The 18,879-nt window shown below is 42.4% G+C and overlaps 2 protein-coding genes across 4 annotated transcripts; both read right to left on the bottom strand.

Annotated features, from left to right (window-relative positions):
• Positions 1 to 3,001: 3,001 nt before the first annotated feature.
• Positions 3,002 to 16,971, bottom strand: LOC108048425 (cationic amino acid transporter 3). Of its 3 annotated transcripts, XM_044458332.1 has the most exons (4): positions 16,866 to 16,971; positions 16,562 to 16,786; positions 4,381 to 5,511; positions 3,002 to 4,311 (listed from the first exon to the last, which is right to left on the bottom strand). In XM_044458332.1, exons 3-4 carry the CDS (start codon positions 5,507 to 5,509, stop codon positions 3,620 to 3,622), a joined length of 1,821 nt encoding a protein of 606 aa, XP_044314267.1. In that variant the 5' UTR covers positions 5,510 to 5,511; positions 16,562 to 16,786; positions 16,866 to 16,971; the 3' UTR covers positions 3,002 to 3,619. The 3 variants fall into 3 exon arrangements, with proteins under 3 accessions (XP_044314267.1, XP_016984532.1, XP_016984533.1); XM_017129043.2 differs by lacking the exons at positions 16,562 to 16,786; positions 16,866 to 16,971 and adding an exon at positions 12,960 to 13,306; XM_017129044.2 differs by lacking the exons at positions 16,562 to 16,786; positions 16,866 to 16,971 and adding an exon at positions 8,337 to 8,486.
• LOC108048426 (general transcription factor IIH subunit 2) lies at positions 16,915 to 18,555 on the bottom strand. The gene is made up of 3 exons (XM_017129046.2): positions 18,346 to 18,555; positions 17,948 to 18,289; positions 16,915 to 17,893 (listed from the first exon to the last, which is right to left on the bottom strand). Exons 1-3 carry the CDS (start codon positions 18,408 to 18,410, stop codon positions 16,996 to 16,998), a joined length of 1,305 nt encoding a protein of 434 aa, XP_016984535.2. The 5' UTR covers positions 18,411 to 18,555; the 3' UTR covers positions 16,915 to 16,995.
• Between the last annotated feature and the right edge of the window lie 324 nt (positions 18,556 to 18,879).

The raw sequence follows: 18,879 nt of genomic DNA on the forward strand, positions 1-18,879 counted from the left end.
CCATCTTAAAAAAAATTTTTTTTGTTTTATTAAAAAAATGTTTATGGCGTATTTTATTTGAGTGTAAAATACATTGTGTATTTGTTTAGTCGCTGACGTTTTTTTGACGATACACCTAAAAAGCAATTAGTGTGAGCATCTGGAAAATGTTAATTGAAAATGCATGTACATCCAGACAGCCCGTGCGTGCATCATCATTATCTATCCAAGCACATTCACTGTATTCAGACAACCATTTTCCCAAGTTTTCCAGTAGTAGAGTCCATAAACGTCATGTCCTTGCTTGTAGCACCTGTCATCGTGGTCGTTTCCACCAACATCCGGAATGTCATCATTACGACCGCACGAACAACCCCCTTTTTTTCCGTACCGTTTAGCATATGCTGAAAATGTGCGCTTAATTCACTAAATCCCTCGGTGCCCACTCACTCTATCCATTTGGAGACTGTTTTTTGCCCTGGTGCCCTGGTCGATGTCAAACAATATTTATATGTACCTATACTAGTCGCCTTTGCTTTCGCACTCGCATAATGCGCGGATTATTTTCTTAATTGATGTTGACCGGGCTATTATGGGCACATGCCTCAACTGGCCCACAGTTTAAAAGCAAAATTTAATTTTTAAAAACTATGTCCGCGTTGTGGCTGTGGAAAATTTATTCGCGCTAAAAGTTAATTTGATTTTGTTGACCGCATGTACAATTTTGAACTATTTGACTTTGACAAAATTGCGGATTCAAATTGCATTGAGCAGGCGTAGGATGTTGCAGGGTGGGGCGGCTGGTGAACGGAGTAATAAGAATCATTAGCAATATCGGTTCTTTTTCTATTTTGCAAATTGAAAATTTCTGTAAATTGGTCTGCATAGAACAAACAAGCAATCGACCTATTTTGCAATCAAAATATTTTTGAAATGGAAAAACAATCTGAAGGGTTCTGAGATAGCCTGTCTAATTAAAGCGAATACATAATGGCAAGCCCTCAGTGCTTTCGGTGCGTACCAGCCTGCACGGTTTGATCCCGGCACTCCTAACTCGTCCGATTTGGTGATAGGCTTATACAATACATGCAACTCAATATCCGGTAGGCTGCCGTGCTTTCTACGGCACGTTTCGCTTGCCGCTACACTTTACAGGATTAAGCACTTAACAACAATTTTACGCACGCATTTTAAATTAATTATGCATTATTTATAAATAAATAAAATGCACACGCACCGAAAACTTTGCAAATGATGTGCAGTCCCGGAACCAACTCATTCTGGACCCTCACCCATGAGCTCCCCTAGGACGCTGGGAGGTTGGTGTTGAAAGCCGCAGGACGAACATGTTGCGCTTAAAATACTTTGCTAATTTTGCTAATATTTACCAGGTGGACTGACGCAAAGGGAGATTTCGTCCTGCTGCCATCATTCTCTTCGTCCTTGAGCCCGGCGTCCCTGTTGTTGTTCGCCTGGCTGCTGTAGCTGTCTCTGGTCGTTTGGTTTGGTTTGTACGCCTGTCGGAAATAACAAATATTTAAACGTATTTAATTAAAACTCACAAATGAAACCGCAAACGCAGAGTGCGCGCAATGGCGCCTAAAATGGCAGGGGACTCGCTCCTCGCCATTCTCTCTTGGCTCTAATCCCACTGCCCATCTCAGGCATTTATTGTTTATTTATTTACCTTTTACTGCAGCTCGCAATGGGATCGCATCGGATACTTTTAGGCCGAAATTTTATTTGAACCGCACAGAAACGCAAATTGCGTTGCATACTCGGAAGCGCTCGCGGCACAACGTGTATTTTAATGAATCGATAAAATGAAAATTGCATCCGCAAAGCCAGCAGAACATGGCCATTTAATCCCGCTACTGCTACTTGTACAGACATATGTATCGGCCACATGACAGCACTTACACCCGACGGATACGAATCTGCCATGTAAAAAGTGTCAGACTCCGATAGATACAATACACAATAGGTACTCCCGGTCTTTTGACCGTAAGACCAAACTTAACGTTTAGGCCCGTTTTCTTTTAACTTCTTGGTAAGCTAAGAGTAAGCTTTAAAGGGCGAACACGTATGCAATTCCGCATCAGAATCGCAATCAAAGAGTTCGGCCTTGCAGGCCTTTTAAATATACTTTAAAGCTATTTCTGGTGGTTCCATTGATTACAAACCTAGTAGGGGAAAAATATAAAAGAAAATTCTGCAGAGAAGCTTATGCTTGGCATTGCTCAAATAGCAGCGTGTGAAAAATAGCATTTTTCTGCATATGTGCGCAGCAAAGACACAAAAGTCAAATTACAATTCTCTCTTGCAATTTCCTTTTTTGCCTCTCGCCGACCCGCTTCATCCACATAAGCATTTGATATCCTTTTAAAGTGCATAAATTAGTGCTGGGAAGAGATTGAAATAGAAGGGGTTTAGCAAAATCCGGGCAAAACAATTGTATTTTCTCAGTGGACGCCTTTGTGGACCATCCAGCGATAGCAATCCTCCACTTGGCATATTCAGTATCCCGTCCCAACCATTCATATGTGCTGTGAGTGTGTGTTTGCTTGCATTATCCAACAACTTCTGTCTGGCTTTTTGGCTCTGAGCTGCGATTTTTTTCGACCCGCCCCGACTATTTACTCTTAAAGTTTTCCAAGGCTTTGAAATTAGAGAGGAGTGGAAGCAGGAGCAACATAAGGGAACAGACAGGCTGGCCGGGAAAAGAGGGCCAGATTCTTTGCCATTTAACTAAGCCGGTTGGCAAACAGAGTGGCTGTGGATTCTGGTCTTGACCTCTACGGCAGACCCAGTCCGAGTTGCCAAAAAAACACAAGGAAAAACGCTTGGAAAGGGCTGCACAAGCCGAAGAAGAAGTTGTGACTTCGGGGCCGAGTCCATCCAAACTTGCAATGAATGGAGTTTCTGGATAAATATTTATGAGCCCCAGTGCTCATCCCGTCTCAGAACCCAAGGATTTGTCGGTGGTATCCAGTCGCACGTTTCAATTAAATATGCCAAACTCTTTATGTTGAACATCATTGCATTTTTAATAAACAAGAAAGGGGCAAAATTCGTTTCTGTTTTTGGCTAATAATAACAAATTTGGGAAGCTTAGCAGCTAAAGAGCTTAAACAGTAAGTGCGGCTACGGTTGTGTGGGCTGCACGCGTATCAGGGTTCACATAAAATATTATGATACAAAATTCCATTTACATAACGACAGTAATTGTGACAAATATACAAATCTGCGATCAAAATTACTCTATATATTTACAAATATCACAACAAAAAAGGGCATTGCGGCGGAATCGTTTGCGTTGGTTAAAAGTTGGTTACAAGTTGGTTAAAAGTTAGGTATAATGGTGGGTAGAAGGGTGAAATGGTAAAATAGAGTTTGTTCTGAGCTCTCTCTAGAAGTCCTGAGGCGCACCGAAATAACAGATCCGCACAGCCGGGCGATAAGGGCGGGCAGGGTGCAGATCCATTTAATTTCCATACGCAATCTATTCATCTCTCTCACATAAACATGCTAGCTAAGAAGAGGAGTCTTTGTTCCATTAAGAGGAAGATGCAAAATCGAATGGAGTTCAAGAAGTAGTAGAAATAGGGTTATAATACTTGGCTAAAGGCGCTTGTGGCGCCTACAGTTTCTCAGAGAACTCATAAGGAGGCGGCAGTCGGCCGTTTTCCACCTTGCTGTCTGGCTCGAAGGCTGGGTTCTCGTGCTGACCCTGGTGCTGCAGTGCGTTGGCCGCCACCTCGGCGTGGTTGCGAGCTCTGGCTATCTGCGTGGAGTTTCGCATGCCATAGCAGAAGTAGATCACGTAGCCGATCACGATCCATATGAGGAAGCGGATCCAGGTGTTCAGGTCCAGCTGGAACATCAGGTACAAATTCGCGAAGACGCTGAGGCAGGGCACGAATGGCACCAAGGGCACCTTGAATGTTAACTCGATGGTCGACACCGGCTGCATGCCGATCACCACGCAGATGAGGATCAGCACAACGCCCACCAGGCTAAGGGCCACGATTCCGCCAGTGCTGTCCAGGTCGAACACCTTCTGGAAGGAGCACCACACCAGGCAGAATATGGCGAACACCACGATGCCCACCTTGGTGATGGCTGACGTCATCGAGTTGGGCTCTCGAAAGGAGTTGCCGTTGAAAAACTGCCGGAACACATTCGGGGCCTTTACGGACACCAGCTTGGTCATCTCCTCGTCCTGGTACCGCAGCACAAGTACGCAGATGGCCACGATGGTGTAGGCGAGCAGGGTTCCGATGGACATCATGTCCACGAGCTGGTCCAGGTTGAAGAGCAGAGCCATAATTGCTGCGGGGGGAGAAAAAGTTAGATGTCAGAAATCGCTTGGGAGAAGGTCTCGCCACACGGTCTACTCACAGGCAAAGATGCCGGACACAATGGTGGCCAGGAGCGGGGTCTTCGTATAGCTGTTTACCATGGACAGCTTTTTGAACAGAATACCGTCCTTGCCCATGGCGTAGAGGATGCGGGGCAACGGGAACATGGCGCCCAACAAACTGGTGCAGAGCGCAAACACGGCGCCGATTGTCACGATCCACTTGATGGTGTACCACTCGACGGCATCGAAGGCGTGAGGGAAGGGGGCGTCCTTGTCCTGCAAATAGTAGGGCAGCATCATGGTCAGCACCGTGGACACGCCGAAGTAGGACAGGAAGATTATGATCAGCGACACCACGATTGAAAGCGGGATATTTCGCTTGGGGTTGATCGCCTCTTCGCCCGTAGTGGCGATGCAGTCGAAGCCCACGAACCCGTAGAAGCACTTGGCGGCTCCGGCCATCACTCCGGCAATGCCGAATGGCATAAAGCCCCCCGTCCCGAAGCCCTCGGGCACTTCCTTTTCCGGGATGCGCCAGTTGTCGGGGTTGGCGTTCATGGCTCCGGCCACTAGGACAACGGCGATCGTGAACAGGTTGACGGTGGTGAAGATGTTGTTTAGGAAGCTGGACTCCTTGGCGCCAAAGGCCAGGATGCCCGCCAGGAGCAGTACCATGCCGAAGGACAGGAAGTCCGGGTAGTCGCCTAGAAAGTCCACGTCGATGTGCATCGACTCGTTCAATGCCTTCGACATGTCGTTGTTGATCAGCGAGTCGAAGTACCCGCTCAAGCCGCGCGCCACCGAGGCCGTGCCAATTACGTACTCCAGGATGAGGTTCCATCCTATGGTGAAGGCCACAAACTCCCCGATAGTTACGTAGCTGTATACGTAGGCACTTCCCGCCTTGGGCACTCGGGCGGCGAACTCCGCATAGCAGATTCCCGCGAAGGCCGACGCGATGGCCGCAATCAGAAAGGAAATAGTCACCGCTGGCCCGGCAATATTATAGGCCACCTGACCGGCCAGGACGTAGACGCCCAGTCCTAGAGTACTGCCCACTCCCAAGGCCGTCAGATCGAAGAGGTTCAGGACGCGCGCCAGCTGGGACTCGCCTTCGTTTACGTCATCCGTCTTCCGACGCGTCAATGCCTTCCACAGATTGGTCATGGCTGAAACGGATGTGAAAAGAGATCTGTTAAACATTGTCAAGTTCAAGCCACTATCATATCTTATCGCAATTTATCTATTTCGAAACAATGTTTGGAAACGCCACTTTCAATTCTGAAGTCAAAAAAGACAGACGTTTCTACTTTTAGCTCCACCCCAAGATAAGTGGCGATAAGAACAAGAAAAACTCTAAAGTCGTTGGTTTTAATGACAAATTAGTTTTTCTTTAATATACAAAATTGGTTTGTTCTCAAATTGTTCATAACCATTAACTCGACCAGTACTGTATAAACAAGCAGCAGCGGAAAGGTGGTCAATGAACCGATTGTTAGAAACAATCCGGATTCAATCTTGGAACAAATTTAATTTGTATTATTTTGCTTAGCTTTGCCTTTATTGATGAATGGAGGGGTTCTTTACTTTAAACTGGTCCTGCAAAGTACAAAAACTCGTTGTCATATGATTAATGCCCGTTGAATACTTTTTTGCGGTTGTCATTGAAGTGTTTTTTACCTTGTATATTTTAACCACGTACTCACGTTAAAAAATACACAAAATTTGTTGATTTTTATTAAAGAGGTCATGACCAACATTCACTAAATGTCCGAAGCTGTTAAATAAAAGATTCTTTAAATTCATTTTTGTTCGAAATACTACAGATTGAAAAAATTGGTAAGCCTACCATATTCAAGGTAAACTTTTTTTGCTTATCTTATTTTTACTGTTAAGAGAAAATTATAAATTCATCTTACAATATAATTAAACGCGTAAAATCTATTAAAATTATTATAGAATGTCTTGAAAATGTGTTTAACATTATTCTTTATTTATTCCGATAAATCCGCGTAATGAACATAATTATTGGCACAGCAAGCATGTTGATTTTAAGAATGTTTTTCTTTATCTAATATGCTGATAATTAGGTGAAAAAATGACTTTATTAATTTATCGTTCATTAAATTCCCTGCGAAAAATTATTGACACATTTTGATTTTAATGACCCAATTTGTCAAAACTTTATTGATCTGGCATATTTTTTCTGCTTAATTCCATTTCTCTATATAGTCTAAATGGTATAACAATAAATTTTAAAGCTAAAAAAAATATTAAAATATCTACTCAGAGAGTTCTCGACAGAGAATTTAATAGCGCTGATCGTCATGAACAAATTACGGTGTAGCCATCAACACGGAAAACAAGTTGGGCTACTGTTGGTCGTTAAAATAAAGTTATTTTTAGGAAAAACAAAAATAAATCAAGAATTGTCTAGTTTAGGGCGCAAACATCACAAATCGCAGACTTAACCCCTACATAACATATTCACATGACTTCGAATTAGAAACTTCAAATAGCATTTATTCCGGACTGGGTGATGCCAATTTTCTCGACTTGTAGTGGGAGGATCGATAATCGAAAAAATCAAGTCGTTGGAGCCGTAACAGCTGTGGGAGATATATCTAAAAAAGGCGCATTGCATTTAATGTAACGAGATACTCGAGATACTTTCCGGAAAACAATCGTAAACCTTTCTGGTTTATCCTTAGCTATGCAAAACTATTTGGGTCGAAATGTAAAATTATTTTTAATTATAGAACAGCGATTTGAATAAAAAGTATACCTAAACCGGTATTTCTCAACGCCACCTTGAAAATGTAATAAGTTTAAAAAAAAGTTACATTTTTGGTTGATCGACAAGCAGGGTTGAAATTATTTATAACAAATTGAGTTTAGCTGTCATTTGTATAATAAAATTGTCATTTATGTTCCGTCCGATGGTAAATTGGGTCGGAAAGCCAAGTCATAATAAAAGTATTTACCACATTGTCGCCTTAATCAGTCTAATCAACTAACCATTCTATAAGTAATTTCCCATTATTTGGCTTTACCCAACCCCCATCGAGCGATAAGCCGTCCTAGGAGCCAGTGAAGCACGCGCCAGGCTTTATCTTATCGGGCAGGGTTCCATGTAGAAAAGCCAGATTAACACTCGAAATCGGTGTAAAAGTGAGGACCAATTGGGGTAGCGAGAGGAAAGAAAGATTTCAAGGGTGGCCAGCGAAAGTCAGCCTTCATTCTTTTAGAGGTGATAAGCTTTCGCTGATGGCCAATAACAAGTGCCAGTATTTAAAAGCCCACATGTCGGAAAATGGAGTGGTTACCATTTAATACTTGCACTGATATCGGAAACCTGTTTCTAGTGCCTTATCTATCGGACGAAGGCTGACATAGACTGGAAAATAAGAGTGTATCCCTGAGCTTGAGTCGCTCAAAATAAATCTTAAATAGTCGTTGAGAAGGTCAACCATCTTGCATATATTCATATTCTATATTAATAGCTTTGTGGTATATGTCGTAGAAGTCCAATTAATTAAAGCTTGACACTAGAACACGCAGTTTGGAATATCAAGGCAATCCGCAAACTTTTATAAATAAATCGTAATTTATATGGATAAAAAAAAGAAATCAATAATTTGGTCGCATACGGCTTATAAGGTAATCTTTTAATTCGAAATTTGTCACCAAAGCAAACTATTCTTTGATCATGCTTTGTCGGCGTGACTCTTTTTTTTTTCTTCTTTATAATTCGTTTTCATTATTTTACAGAACTTTTTTGTAGAAGCTCACATTGGTCTGTGTTGCAAATAAAATTACACAATTTTATTAGCTTGTCATTAAGTTAACGTTTGTTCTCTTTGCCTTCAGCCGGATAATGGATACATCCAGCAGATAAGAAATTTTAAAAACGAACCAGCCAAATCAGCCTTGCACAATTCAAAACAAATAGTCCTTGCCCATACACACGGTTGGGCACCTGAAATTCACATACTTTTTCCCTCTTATTTTCACGCGGGCTCGAGTCGAATGGCGCACCGTTTCACTTCAGTCTCACTAAGTTCACAAACTCCCAAAAGGCTCAAGAAACTAACTGCCGATCAAATAACCGCGCGCGACGCGCTCTAAAGTGCTTCTGATCGTCGTGCGCTGCTGGCGGATCGGTTAAAGCTTTGCTTTTCGCTTTTGGCCGACGCGTCGGCAGACTGTTAACAAATTTTTCCCAACGAAACGAAAGCAGCGTCGCCCTGGGTTTCCGGTTCGATCCGATTCGCACCCGAGGGCATTTTCATTTTCGGAGCGATCGGATCGGCCAAGATTCGGAGACTCGGACTTGAAGCCGTATGTTGAACTCGGCCAACAACTCCCAATTACATAAATATAGCACCTGATAGCGGGTGCTAGCAGCTGCATTTGCCTCGCCGCCTGACGTCACCGCGATAAGCTGTTTTCGACCGCCGCTCGTGCCACTGATTAGCCATTGTCGAGCGTTTCGGGCCACATCCATTTGGGGCTTCTCGCCCCCGCTCTTCTGGTTGTCAGCGCGGGCCTGAAGGCACGTTTGAACGCCGAAAAATGCGAGCGGAGCAGGTTAGCCATGAATTTGTAGACGCTAACTTGCCGTAAACAAAATGCCTGCAAGTCGCTTAGAATGCAAGCCACTGAACGCGCGTGGCAATGATCGCGATCGCCTGCCGCTCGACCTTGACCCAGTGGGGCGTCCATCCTCTAAGGCCTGAAACCCGAGGCCCGAAAGATTGCAAAAGTGTTCTGGAAACACTCTAAAGCAGCTGTGTTCGTGTGCTCAGCTGGGCTGACTTCGCGATAGAGAAACACTCTTTTCGGATTTGCGAATCGGTTTCTCGCGCCCAGCTCGGTTATTTTCCATACCTCGTCTTGGATCAGACGGCTCTTACGCCGAGTGCGAGTCGCCAATCAAAACAAATATATCGAGCCGAAGCTGGCTTTTGCCTCTGGGCCTCCCATAAAAAATTCCAAGCAGCGGCCAAAGCCCCATGACCAATGTCTTGTCAAAAAAACTTCTTGAGTGCAAAGCCTGGGGCCAAAACAGACGAGACCGGCTCGAAAGGGGGCGGCGGGGGTGGCTGTGGGCCAGTCAAACTCGAAAAACAAATCACGGAGCCACAAACATCGCGGAATCTTGTTTGGTAGTCCATAGTCCAGCAGTAGGCCTACTTTACAGCAACGTGAATCCCCAAGCAGACATGGATACGAATCTCGAAGCTACGATTACATGTGTGCCAATGCAAATCGATGGGTGGGCGGGAATACATGAACAGCGAAATCCCAACGTCTCTATTTGATGTGTCATTAGCAGCCATCGGTACCACTCTTCTCAGTTCTCGGCGAATAATTTGACGTCAGATGGTCGTTTTGTGACGACACTGCTGGCAGATAAATGGTCGCCAGAGATGGAGTAATTGATCGCTAATTTTATCTGATTGCCTGCAAATATTTGAAGAATCCATTGACTGTGGCCAAATATTTTCACACCTTTGCCAGACCATTCTGTGTAGGGGATTAGCGCCTCGAGCCATCGTCACACCGAAGGCACCACCCCGTGTCCGCTATGGAGCAGCAGCAGCTGTCAGCCGATATCGTAGGAATGCCCAATCGGTTTACGATCCGCACAATATATTTGCTCTTTAATTTATGGCCCCTCAACTGGGGTCTAGCTTTTACGATCGCGGCCCGATTGTGCTCAGACGTTAGAACACCCTTGCCGGTCGACCTGTCCCTCCCTCACTGCCACCCTTTGGAATCACTTGATGGCTCTTTGGATGAAAACTCTATAAACACTTCCTTTTCCACTTCTCACTATTTAATAACCTGGCATTCGCCGAGAGGTTTGTAAATACCTTCTCAATTTTATATAGTATTTCCTTTTTGCTAGATGGGATCAAATCATGTTTATAGCGTTTCCCAGACGAACCATAAAAATTAGTCAAATTGTATAATCCCGTGAGTTTACGTTATCTTTCTCCAGTCGACAGGCGTTGGCATATTAACCGCTCGAGAATTTTCGGGCCTGCGAAAATCCAAGAGGCAAGTAGAGGTACTCATGCTTAGTGCAAAGTCGGCCTCTGGCGTGTCGGCGGAGCCATATAATTTTTTCATTCGCCTAATATCTGATGCAATTAAAGTAGGCCCTCATCCATTTGGCAAGACCCGCGATAAGAGATAACTGCACTCAAATAAGCAATTCCCATGATGTATTGGTGCCATTCGGCCGCGACTTGTGAGTTCACCCGATAACGGAAAGGGAGAGAGTGGTGTCCAGGTTTCGTGGTACTATCTTCAACACTATCTGGCATGGCGTTATTAATTTTTAAGACCGTGTTTACACTCGGAAGTAACCAGGGAGAAGATATTGATGTGACTTTGCAGGGATGAGAGCCCCCAAACCTTCACTTTTCGGATGTGTCGTCATTAGCTCAATTTCACCAAAATAAAGAAAGGAATATTTTGTTCAAATTGGTTTTCCATTAATAGTGTTGGGCCCCCAGACTGATTTGACACATATGAAAGAAACAATAGATAGATGATAGATGAACTTAAATTTAATTGATTATCTTATCATGCGAGATATTACTAATCTATAATATTTTTAGACGTTTTCAAAATACGTTCATGTTCCTTTGTATGTATATTTCTTATTATAAAGATTCTACTCCCACCCATTTGGCTAAGCGCTACCCCAAGGCAGATCTTAATTACTCTGAAGTCAGTGAACCCGTTGAATTATTTGGTTGTTTAAAAAAGATTCTATGCGGCTGGCGGAGAACATTTTGCATGCTATTTTAACTAATTTTCATTAGCTGACGAAGGTGGGAGCGGCGCACGGGTAGTGGGGAAACCTACCTGCCTATAACAATGGGTTCTGTTTTAATGCGGCTTGTTGAGTGCTCAGTGTTGCTTGCAAATTGTTTGTGACTTTGAAGCACCGCATGCGGCTGCGTTTTTGTTGGACTGGGGGAGTTTGGGAAGGGAGTTTTCTTGACTTGACATTCGCGAGCCAGTTGCAATTGAAAGGGTTACTCGGGCGCACTAATAATAAAATGGAAGACCCTGCTTGTGCGGGTGCACTAAAAAGCAAGTGAAACGTAATGCTGAGGCTAGAAAGCAAGCGCCCTCCTCAAAATTTTCTATGGCTGAATCACAGAACCACTAGAGCCCAAACAAATCCGTATTTCTGAACAGATTAATAAAGCAAATTATCGTTATCACCAACAGCGATTACAATATAATTTATATACCTACCTTGGGCAGTTTCTAGAATCCAGCTAAGATTGTCTTTAAACGTTTTTGCTTGGAATCTGATTTCGGGGACAACAACCAATCACTAATAGTCCTGACCAGATTATTTTATCAGCTCTGTTAATCAACTTTAGTTGCCATGTTGAGTTAACCGTCTTTATTGTCATCGGGCCATCGACGTGTGCCTTGGTGATTAGCGATACAAGGGCCCCGTAAATCAACTGCTCCAAAGAAATCTAGGCCTTCAGACCAAGGTTCCCCAATTCAAGAGCAGATAATCGTTGCCAATGCTTCACTAAGCCCCATTTAGAACTACCTTTACTGCATCCACAATGACAGCAATTAAAACAACAGCCCCTATCTAAATAAAAACCAAATCATCATATTTACGGAAACTAAACAAAACAAAGTATACCAATGAAAACAAGAGAGAACGCTATAGTCGGGTGCCCCGACTATCAGATACCCGTTACTCAGGTAAAGGGAGTGCGAGGGAGATGGAGATAGAAACTTTGATCACGCATAACTTTTTAACGAATGGTCCGATTTGAAAAATTTCTTCAACATTTCGATAGGTATTGATAAACACAATAAAACTGCATTTTTACTTTTCCGAAATATTTAAATTTTTAAAATCGTATATAAGCGATTGTGGGCGTTAAAGGGGGCGTGGCACCTTTTTGAAACAAACTTGCGCTGCGTAGGAACTCCTAGAATCTGCATTCAAAATGCCAATCTTCTAGCTTTTATAGTTTCCGAGATCTCAGCGTTCATACGGACAGACAGACGGACAGACGGACAGACAGACGGACAGACGGACATGGCTATATCGACTCGGCTAGTGACCCTGATCAAGAATATATATACTTTATAGGGTCGGAAACGCTTCCTTCTAGCTGTTACATACTTTTGCACGAATACAATATACCCTTTTACTCTACGAGTAACGAGTATAAAAAGATAGGCTATTTTTCAAAACCGACGAATATTACACTCTAGTAATCCCATTAAAACTATAAAAAATTGTGACTTTTTAAAAAATTAAAAAATGTATCCAATTGTTTAAAGGTTTCTTATATTTTTTTAATGATGTATTCGCCTTTAGACGTAGTTTTGAACTATTCAGACAACAAAACAACTACGGTTCTTGCAAATATAGTTTTAAGCTTTGCAAAACCTTTCGTTAAAATTATAAGACCGACAATAAGGGTATTACAATGATGTCATTTATAGCTACAATGCGCGGAATACAAACACAAAAAGAAAGTCCAAGTGGTAATAAAAATTCAGAATAATGGAAAAAGAGGCAACGTCGAGTACTCTCCAAAACCGGAATTACCGTAGTTTAAGCAAAACTTTCTGGGTTTCAGCTCCAAGCGGTATATATAACTTTTGCGTGATGTGAAGCAGCACGGATTGAGATTACGGCAATCGACAGTCAAACGACACTTTATTCGAAGTACTTTCCGTAAATCATTCGCGCCTTTATTTTATACTTCGAGCCTGCGATCGTAACAAGGGACAAAAAACACTAATAAATTCAGCTCTCCACCCCGCGCGCTCACTCGACTTGTATTAAGCTAAATGCGAGACGAGACGAGACGAAGCAAACTGCACTCGAACACCTGGACGGCACGACGTGTTAGCAGGGGGAGCGAGGGGAATAATGATAAAACGGAGAGATTCTCGGTGGATAAAGGGACGCAGTAATACCGTTGGCGTTTATTGGAATAAACGCTTAAAATCACTAATAGTGAAGTCCCATCATTGTAAATGTTGAGCAGGCACGGGTATCTCTACCAGATAACCAGTCTAAGTTTAGAAACGCTTGCAAGTGCAAATTACAAATTGTTGAGCAAGCCTAACCCCATTAATTATACAAAATTATACATTTCTAAGCGTAATTTGAAACAAAACGAATTGTCCCATCAGCTCTGGTAAAATCCTGTTTTATTTTTGATTGTTTGATTATATCGTCAAGATGACAACCTTTTTATAATCACAAGTGCGTGCTTTTTTAAAAAGTGTTGGAGGTCGAAGCGACACAGTATGCCGCAACATAATATTGCTGTTCTCGGGCGGACAGCAATATCTCCGATAATTAACTTTATTGCATTAAACAAATCTATTTATTTAAATTTATTTAACTAGCTTGTTTTTTGTTGCCAAATTACAATAGAATATATTTGTTTGAAATAGGTTACTTGGATTTTTTGATTTTACTGTATTCATATAAAAATCCATTTTTTTTTTTTTATTTTAATTGCATGGGTATAAGAGATGAGAGTCTAAGCTAGCAAACATGTAATGGAACATTACCAAAATAACTAATGTAAGAAGGATACCGTAGCAGATAGTATAAGTATTTTTTGCTGCAATTTTCAAATGGCAAGCCAGTTATTTAGACAACTTAGTTGTATCTAAATATAGGAACGTCATCCTATTAACATATGTATGCATATGAAAGGGGTTTTCACGGGCATCGCAAGTTCCCCACGGTCCATGGAAAACAGGTTAAGGCAGTCACGTGCTGCCTTATACTACTATCAGCAAAGTCTAGGTGAAAAACTGCTCACACTTTAATGCAATTGGATACGTTTTAAAAAATCCCCTCAACGGGCGTGGCTAGGGTTAGTCTTCCACGCGGTTCAAGGCCCAACCATTTGTATTTGCCATATTTTAAATTATCAATTGCAAATTTATAATTAAAAGTTTTGCAAACATTTTGAAGCAATTATTGCATAATTGCGGTTGGAAGTAGGTGGAAAAAAAACAGAATTTAACAACATTAATCGCTGAGTTTTTTGTTAAATCCCTGTTTTTATATCATTAATTAAGCGTGTGTACGTAGGCTTTTCGAATTGGGGCGGGAAAATAGTATTATCATTTTCATTTCAATTGGCCGGAAGTCATTTTCCGTCTGTTGTTGATGTTGTTTTTAAGGAATTAATGAGGAATTCTAGTTGTGTTTTTTAGGCCCATATCATTATAAAATAAATAGAACGATTAAATTGTATTTGTTTGTCAAATTTATGTGGCTTTAAAAATATAAAAAGACCCTTGCCAGCAGACCACAAATTTAATTATATAGCAATATAAGAAATTAGTATAATTTGTACTGCAAATTTGCTAATAAACGTTCCACGCCCTTTTCAGCAGTCGTCTTATTTGATTAGCAATATTTAAAATTAAACCATAACGATATGGGCTCGAAATGAGCTCGAGGGGCCAATCTCACCAAAATAAACACAATGCTAATGGGGCCTCCCCTGATTTCCGATTTATGGGTTCACATCTGGACGCTTTTGATAACGTTTCAGCATTCGAAGCTGCCACTGCTTAATTATTCATCACTTTAATTTAATGTCTCTGAAGTCGTCTTCCAGGCTTCATATTTTAATCAGAAATGGCAAAATTACAAGCCATTCCAAACAATTTCAGAAAACTTCAAAACAATGCAAATAACTCTGCCAGCGGCAACCAATCAATTGCGTTGGCTACAATATACAGTAACTTTAGGCTTTCTTCCCGGGAGAACATGCCACGAGAAATAACTTAACAAGTGATTAGCTGCAAACAACTTTTCAGCTTCAAAGTCTGCCTGGCCCTCCCATCCCATTTCCACTTTATCCTTTTCACCAACAAAAATTAGAGTCCCGCTTTTGGGGCTTTTTTCGCATAAATTATTATTACGCCTAAATTTCGGTTAGTTATTCCCCGACAGCTTTGAATAAATTTGGCAAGCCATTTCCCAACAATGGTGGAAAACTAGAACAGCCCCCGAATTCTTTACTCCCTCAATTCGGTCCCACCCAATTGGCCTTTAATTACCGCGAATTCACATACAGACAAACGTATGTATATAATTAAGAATGATATTTATAATCTGATTCATTCCACTTTCACATATAATTATCACAAGCGACTTGTGATTGTGATTTCTCGCTTTTTGTGTGGGGTGCGATGCGGAAACGTCTTTATATTGCTCAAATGCATACGTTAGTACGAATAAATGAATGTTAGCTGGCATGATGCTGGGCTAGTCAGTAATTAACGAAACAGACTAAAATGTCTGACTGTCGTTTAACTGCGATTTGCGTTCTAAATTATCTTCAATGAACTGAGACTATTTATGTAGATTGGTTACAAAAGGCAAAAAATATTACAGTATCTGGTCTGCCAAGGTCGAATATATGTAAGTACTGAGAAAAGGATTTCTGAACCACCCCAGACTTTCTTTCAGATCGTGACTGTCATAAAATATATACAAATAAAATAATCCAAAGAGATGAACATTGGAGAAAGAAATAATTGATATGATGGGAGTTTCTTTGATCCTGTTGATACCACAATACTACTAAAATAACAAAAAAAATGTCTTTCTGGACACCAACATAAAATTAAAATAAAGTTTGTCTTGTTTGTCAATAAATAAATAATCTACTTATTTGTTTTGCCATTTAAATTATTTTGTAACTTTTATTTTACATCGCAATAAATCTGTTTGCATCCAATTTTAAAATTGAGTAAATTCTTAATTTGTGAAAGCAAAATGGAAAATAAATAGGGATACTTTGGCCAAACTAATCAAAAAAAGCTGCCTAAATTGTTATGTACCTACATTGAGACAGGTGATAATAATAGTCGGATATGTCGAATTCCGCATTAAGTTAAATACACAAAAAAAATGTAATGACCTGCAAGGATACAGCAACCTAACAATATAGATCGTTAAGCTGAAGAAAAATATTTAAAAACATATATAGTTCCAACTCCAATAGAATATCTTTATAAAACTTTATAAAACTTCACTTTAACTTTTACGTGTAATAAACGAATCGCCAGCTTTGGTAGTTTAGATTGGCTTAAACTAGTTTAATACTAGTTTAAAGCAGCGCTATTGATTTCCATAAATTCTTTATGGGTGTCATAGATCAGTACCTCTAGTCCACAACAGTCCTCCTCCAAACCGAAGTAATCTCTCGGGGCTAGCTCTTTAAAATTCACACACCAACGCGGGGTTAACTTAACGAGAACACCTGTGGATGCCGAGAGCTTTGGAATGAAATCGAAACAAAGCCCAACCGAATGCGGCAAGCGCTGACGATGAACTCAACTGGGCTTTAGACAAAAGTACGTCAAGTTGGCATGGAGAGGCACGGAGAACTAGCGAAAAATAAATTTGCTATGAATTGGAGAGGGTTTGACAGCAGCTACACAATGGTCATAATAATGCTTCGCTCACCTTCACAATTATTAAGCATAACACCAGATCTTAATTGATACAACTCACGAACACCGGTACGAATTGAACTGTATTGGTTTTGCCCTAAATGCGTAGTTGAAGTTTGTAAAATCTATTTACAGAAAGTCAGTTACATTCCAAACTGGCCGCGCTGCTTGGAGGTCCCCGGGTGCGCATCTTCCTGGTCGGGCTTGGCGCTCTGCTGGTAGACCAGACCATCCACGCCTGGGATGGTGTTGCATCCAACGCAGGCGTGCAGGGTCTCGTGGATGAAGATGTCGCAGTCGACGCAGAAGAACTGCTTGCAGAAGCCGCACCTGAAGACAACCTTGTCGGCGACCTGTCCGAGGGCCTTGGCGCACGCGTAGCATTCCCTGACTCCACCGCCGAGGTCGGAGGAGGAAGTCGGCATTGCCTCGAACGGGAGTTCCTCAAAGTTGGGCACCGGGAACAGGTGGTGGTAGGATCGGGCAAGGTGGGGCGCCGATACCAGGGTCAGGCCGCAGGACTGGCACTCTACGGGCAACTCGCAGTACTTGCTGTTGCACTGTGGACAGTGGTGGCCAGTGGTGCACAGTTCGCTGGGATCCTCAAGGTTCTCTATGTGGCACATACACATGGAAAGCGGCGCATCCTTGCCCTCCACTTCGTTCTTAGTGTGCGGAAAGCCCATGCGAATGAGGGAGTTGTGCTGCGTCTTGGCAGCAGGCGGCGGATCCACCTGGGACATAAGCTGGTCCCGAAAATGGGCGTCATCCAAAACCGCCCCGAATGTGCCCATCGTCTGCTGTGTAAGGTAACGGGCCACGTGAATCTCAGCCGACAGGGAAATGACCGAGCAGCGTATTCCCTCCTTCTTAAGCTCGTCTATGGTGAGGTTAATGTCCACAGGATCGCAGGTGGTGAGCGAGCCCATAATAATAACGATCTCGCGAGAGGCGTGCGACGGCACTACTTTCAGTGTTTTTAGAGCCAGATCCAGGCCGTTCTGCAGCGAAGGTTCGCTGGTCAGAGACAAGTTGGCTAGGCTGAAATAGACCGCAGATAAGTTGCCAGAAATCGTGCAGTGAGAAGGGACCCACCTCTCTAGCGCCTTGAGGTGGACTCGCGAAGTCCCGGTAAGCTCAGTCACCTTCTCAGCCCTCTTCGCCTTCAGGGCTATGATGCCCAGCTGGCTGATGGGGTTCTGGTCGAAGAACTCCTCAATGAACAGCTCCAGCAGCTTGACAGTGCAGCGCAGTCGCGTAGGCTTAAGATCAGGAACGCTCATGGACTCGGAGCAGTCCAGCACGAGGAACAGGTGGCGCATCATTCCCAGGCGGTTCTGCTTGGTCTTTTGCGCCTGCCGCTGGCGCTTGGCCTTCTGGATGATCTCGGCAATGGCTCCATCCAGCAGGCCGTCGTCGTCGTCCTTGATTGCTTCCCTGAATATACCAAAAGTGACCAAAAGTTGGGGATGACATTTAATCGCTCGCCTAACCATGTCTTCTCGTAGCCCGTCTCCCAGCGGTATTCCTTCTGATCCTCCTGCTCGTCGTCGGCCATGATTGCAGTCAATTTAACGTGCCAGCAGCAAAATTAAACTAATAAAACAAACCGCATCGAAATGCACCGGCAAAAGGTACAGTGTGTACACACTGTGCCAAGAATAAATACAATGGACTGGGTTGCCACACTGTGTATTCACCACCAACAAATTATTATTACTATTACTGTATTTTAAAATATTTGTTAAATTTTAAGTCTATTAAACATTCTAAAAACATTTAAACAAAATTTAAATATGTTTATCATTGCGTAGAAAACAAAGTTACCACATCGATAGATAATTTCACCATACTGCGTGATTGGCTGACGAAGTGCACCGACACGCGGGCGAACGGAAAAGGGCGCTACACTCGAAGTCTAGGCATTTAAGAGCAGAAAGCCGTATATTTAAATGAACAAATTTTAAAAGAAAAATAAAATTTAAAAATGGCTAACCAAAATTGAATAAATATTTTTACACGCCATT

Source organism: Drosophila rhopaloa, unplaced genomic scaffold, assembly GCF_018152115.1.
Source record: "Drosophila rhopaloa isolate 14029-0021.01 unplaced genomic scaffold, ASM1815211v1 contig_164, whole genome shotgun sequence".
NCBI lineage: Eukaryota > Metazoa > Arthropoda > Insecta > Diptera > Drosophilidae > Drosophila > Drosophila rhopaloa.

Excerpts from the sequence above, each read along its gene's own strand:
- LOC108048425 (XM_044458332.1), bottom strand. The coding sequence starts at position 5,509 with ATGACCAATCTGTGGAAGGCATTGACGCGTCGGAAGACGGATGACGTA. Across the intron at positions 4,312-4,380 it reads TGTGTCCGGCATCTTTGCCT|CAATTATGGCTCTGCTCTTC; the intron begins GTGAGTAGACCG and ends CTCCCCCCGCAG.
- LOC108048426 (XM_017129046.2), bottom strand. The coding sequence starts at position 18,410 with ATGGCCGACGACGAGCAGGAGGATCAGAAGGAATACCGCTGGGAGACG. Across the intron at positions 18,290-18,345 it reads ACGGGCTACGAGAAGACATG|GGAAGCAATCAAGGACGACG; the intron begins GTTAGGCGAGCG and ends TGGTATATTCAG. Across the intron at positions 17,894-17,947 it reads CACCTCAAGGCGCTAGAGAG|CCTAGCCAACTTGTCTCTGA; the intron begins GTGGGTCCCTTC and ends GGTCTATTTCAG.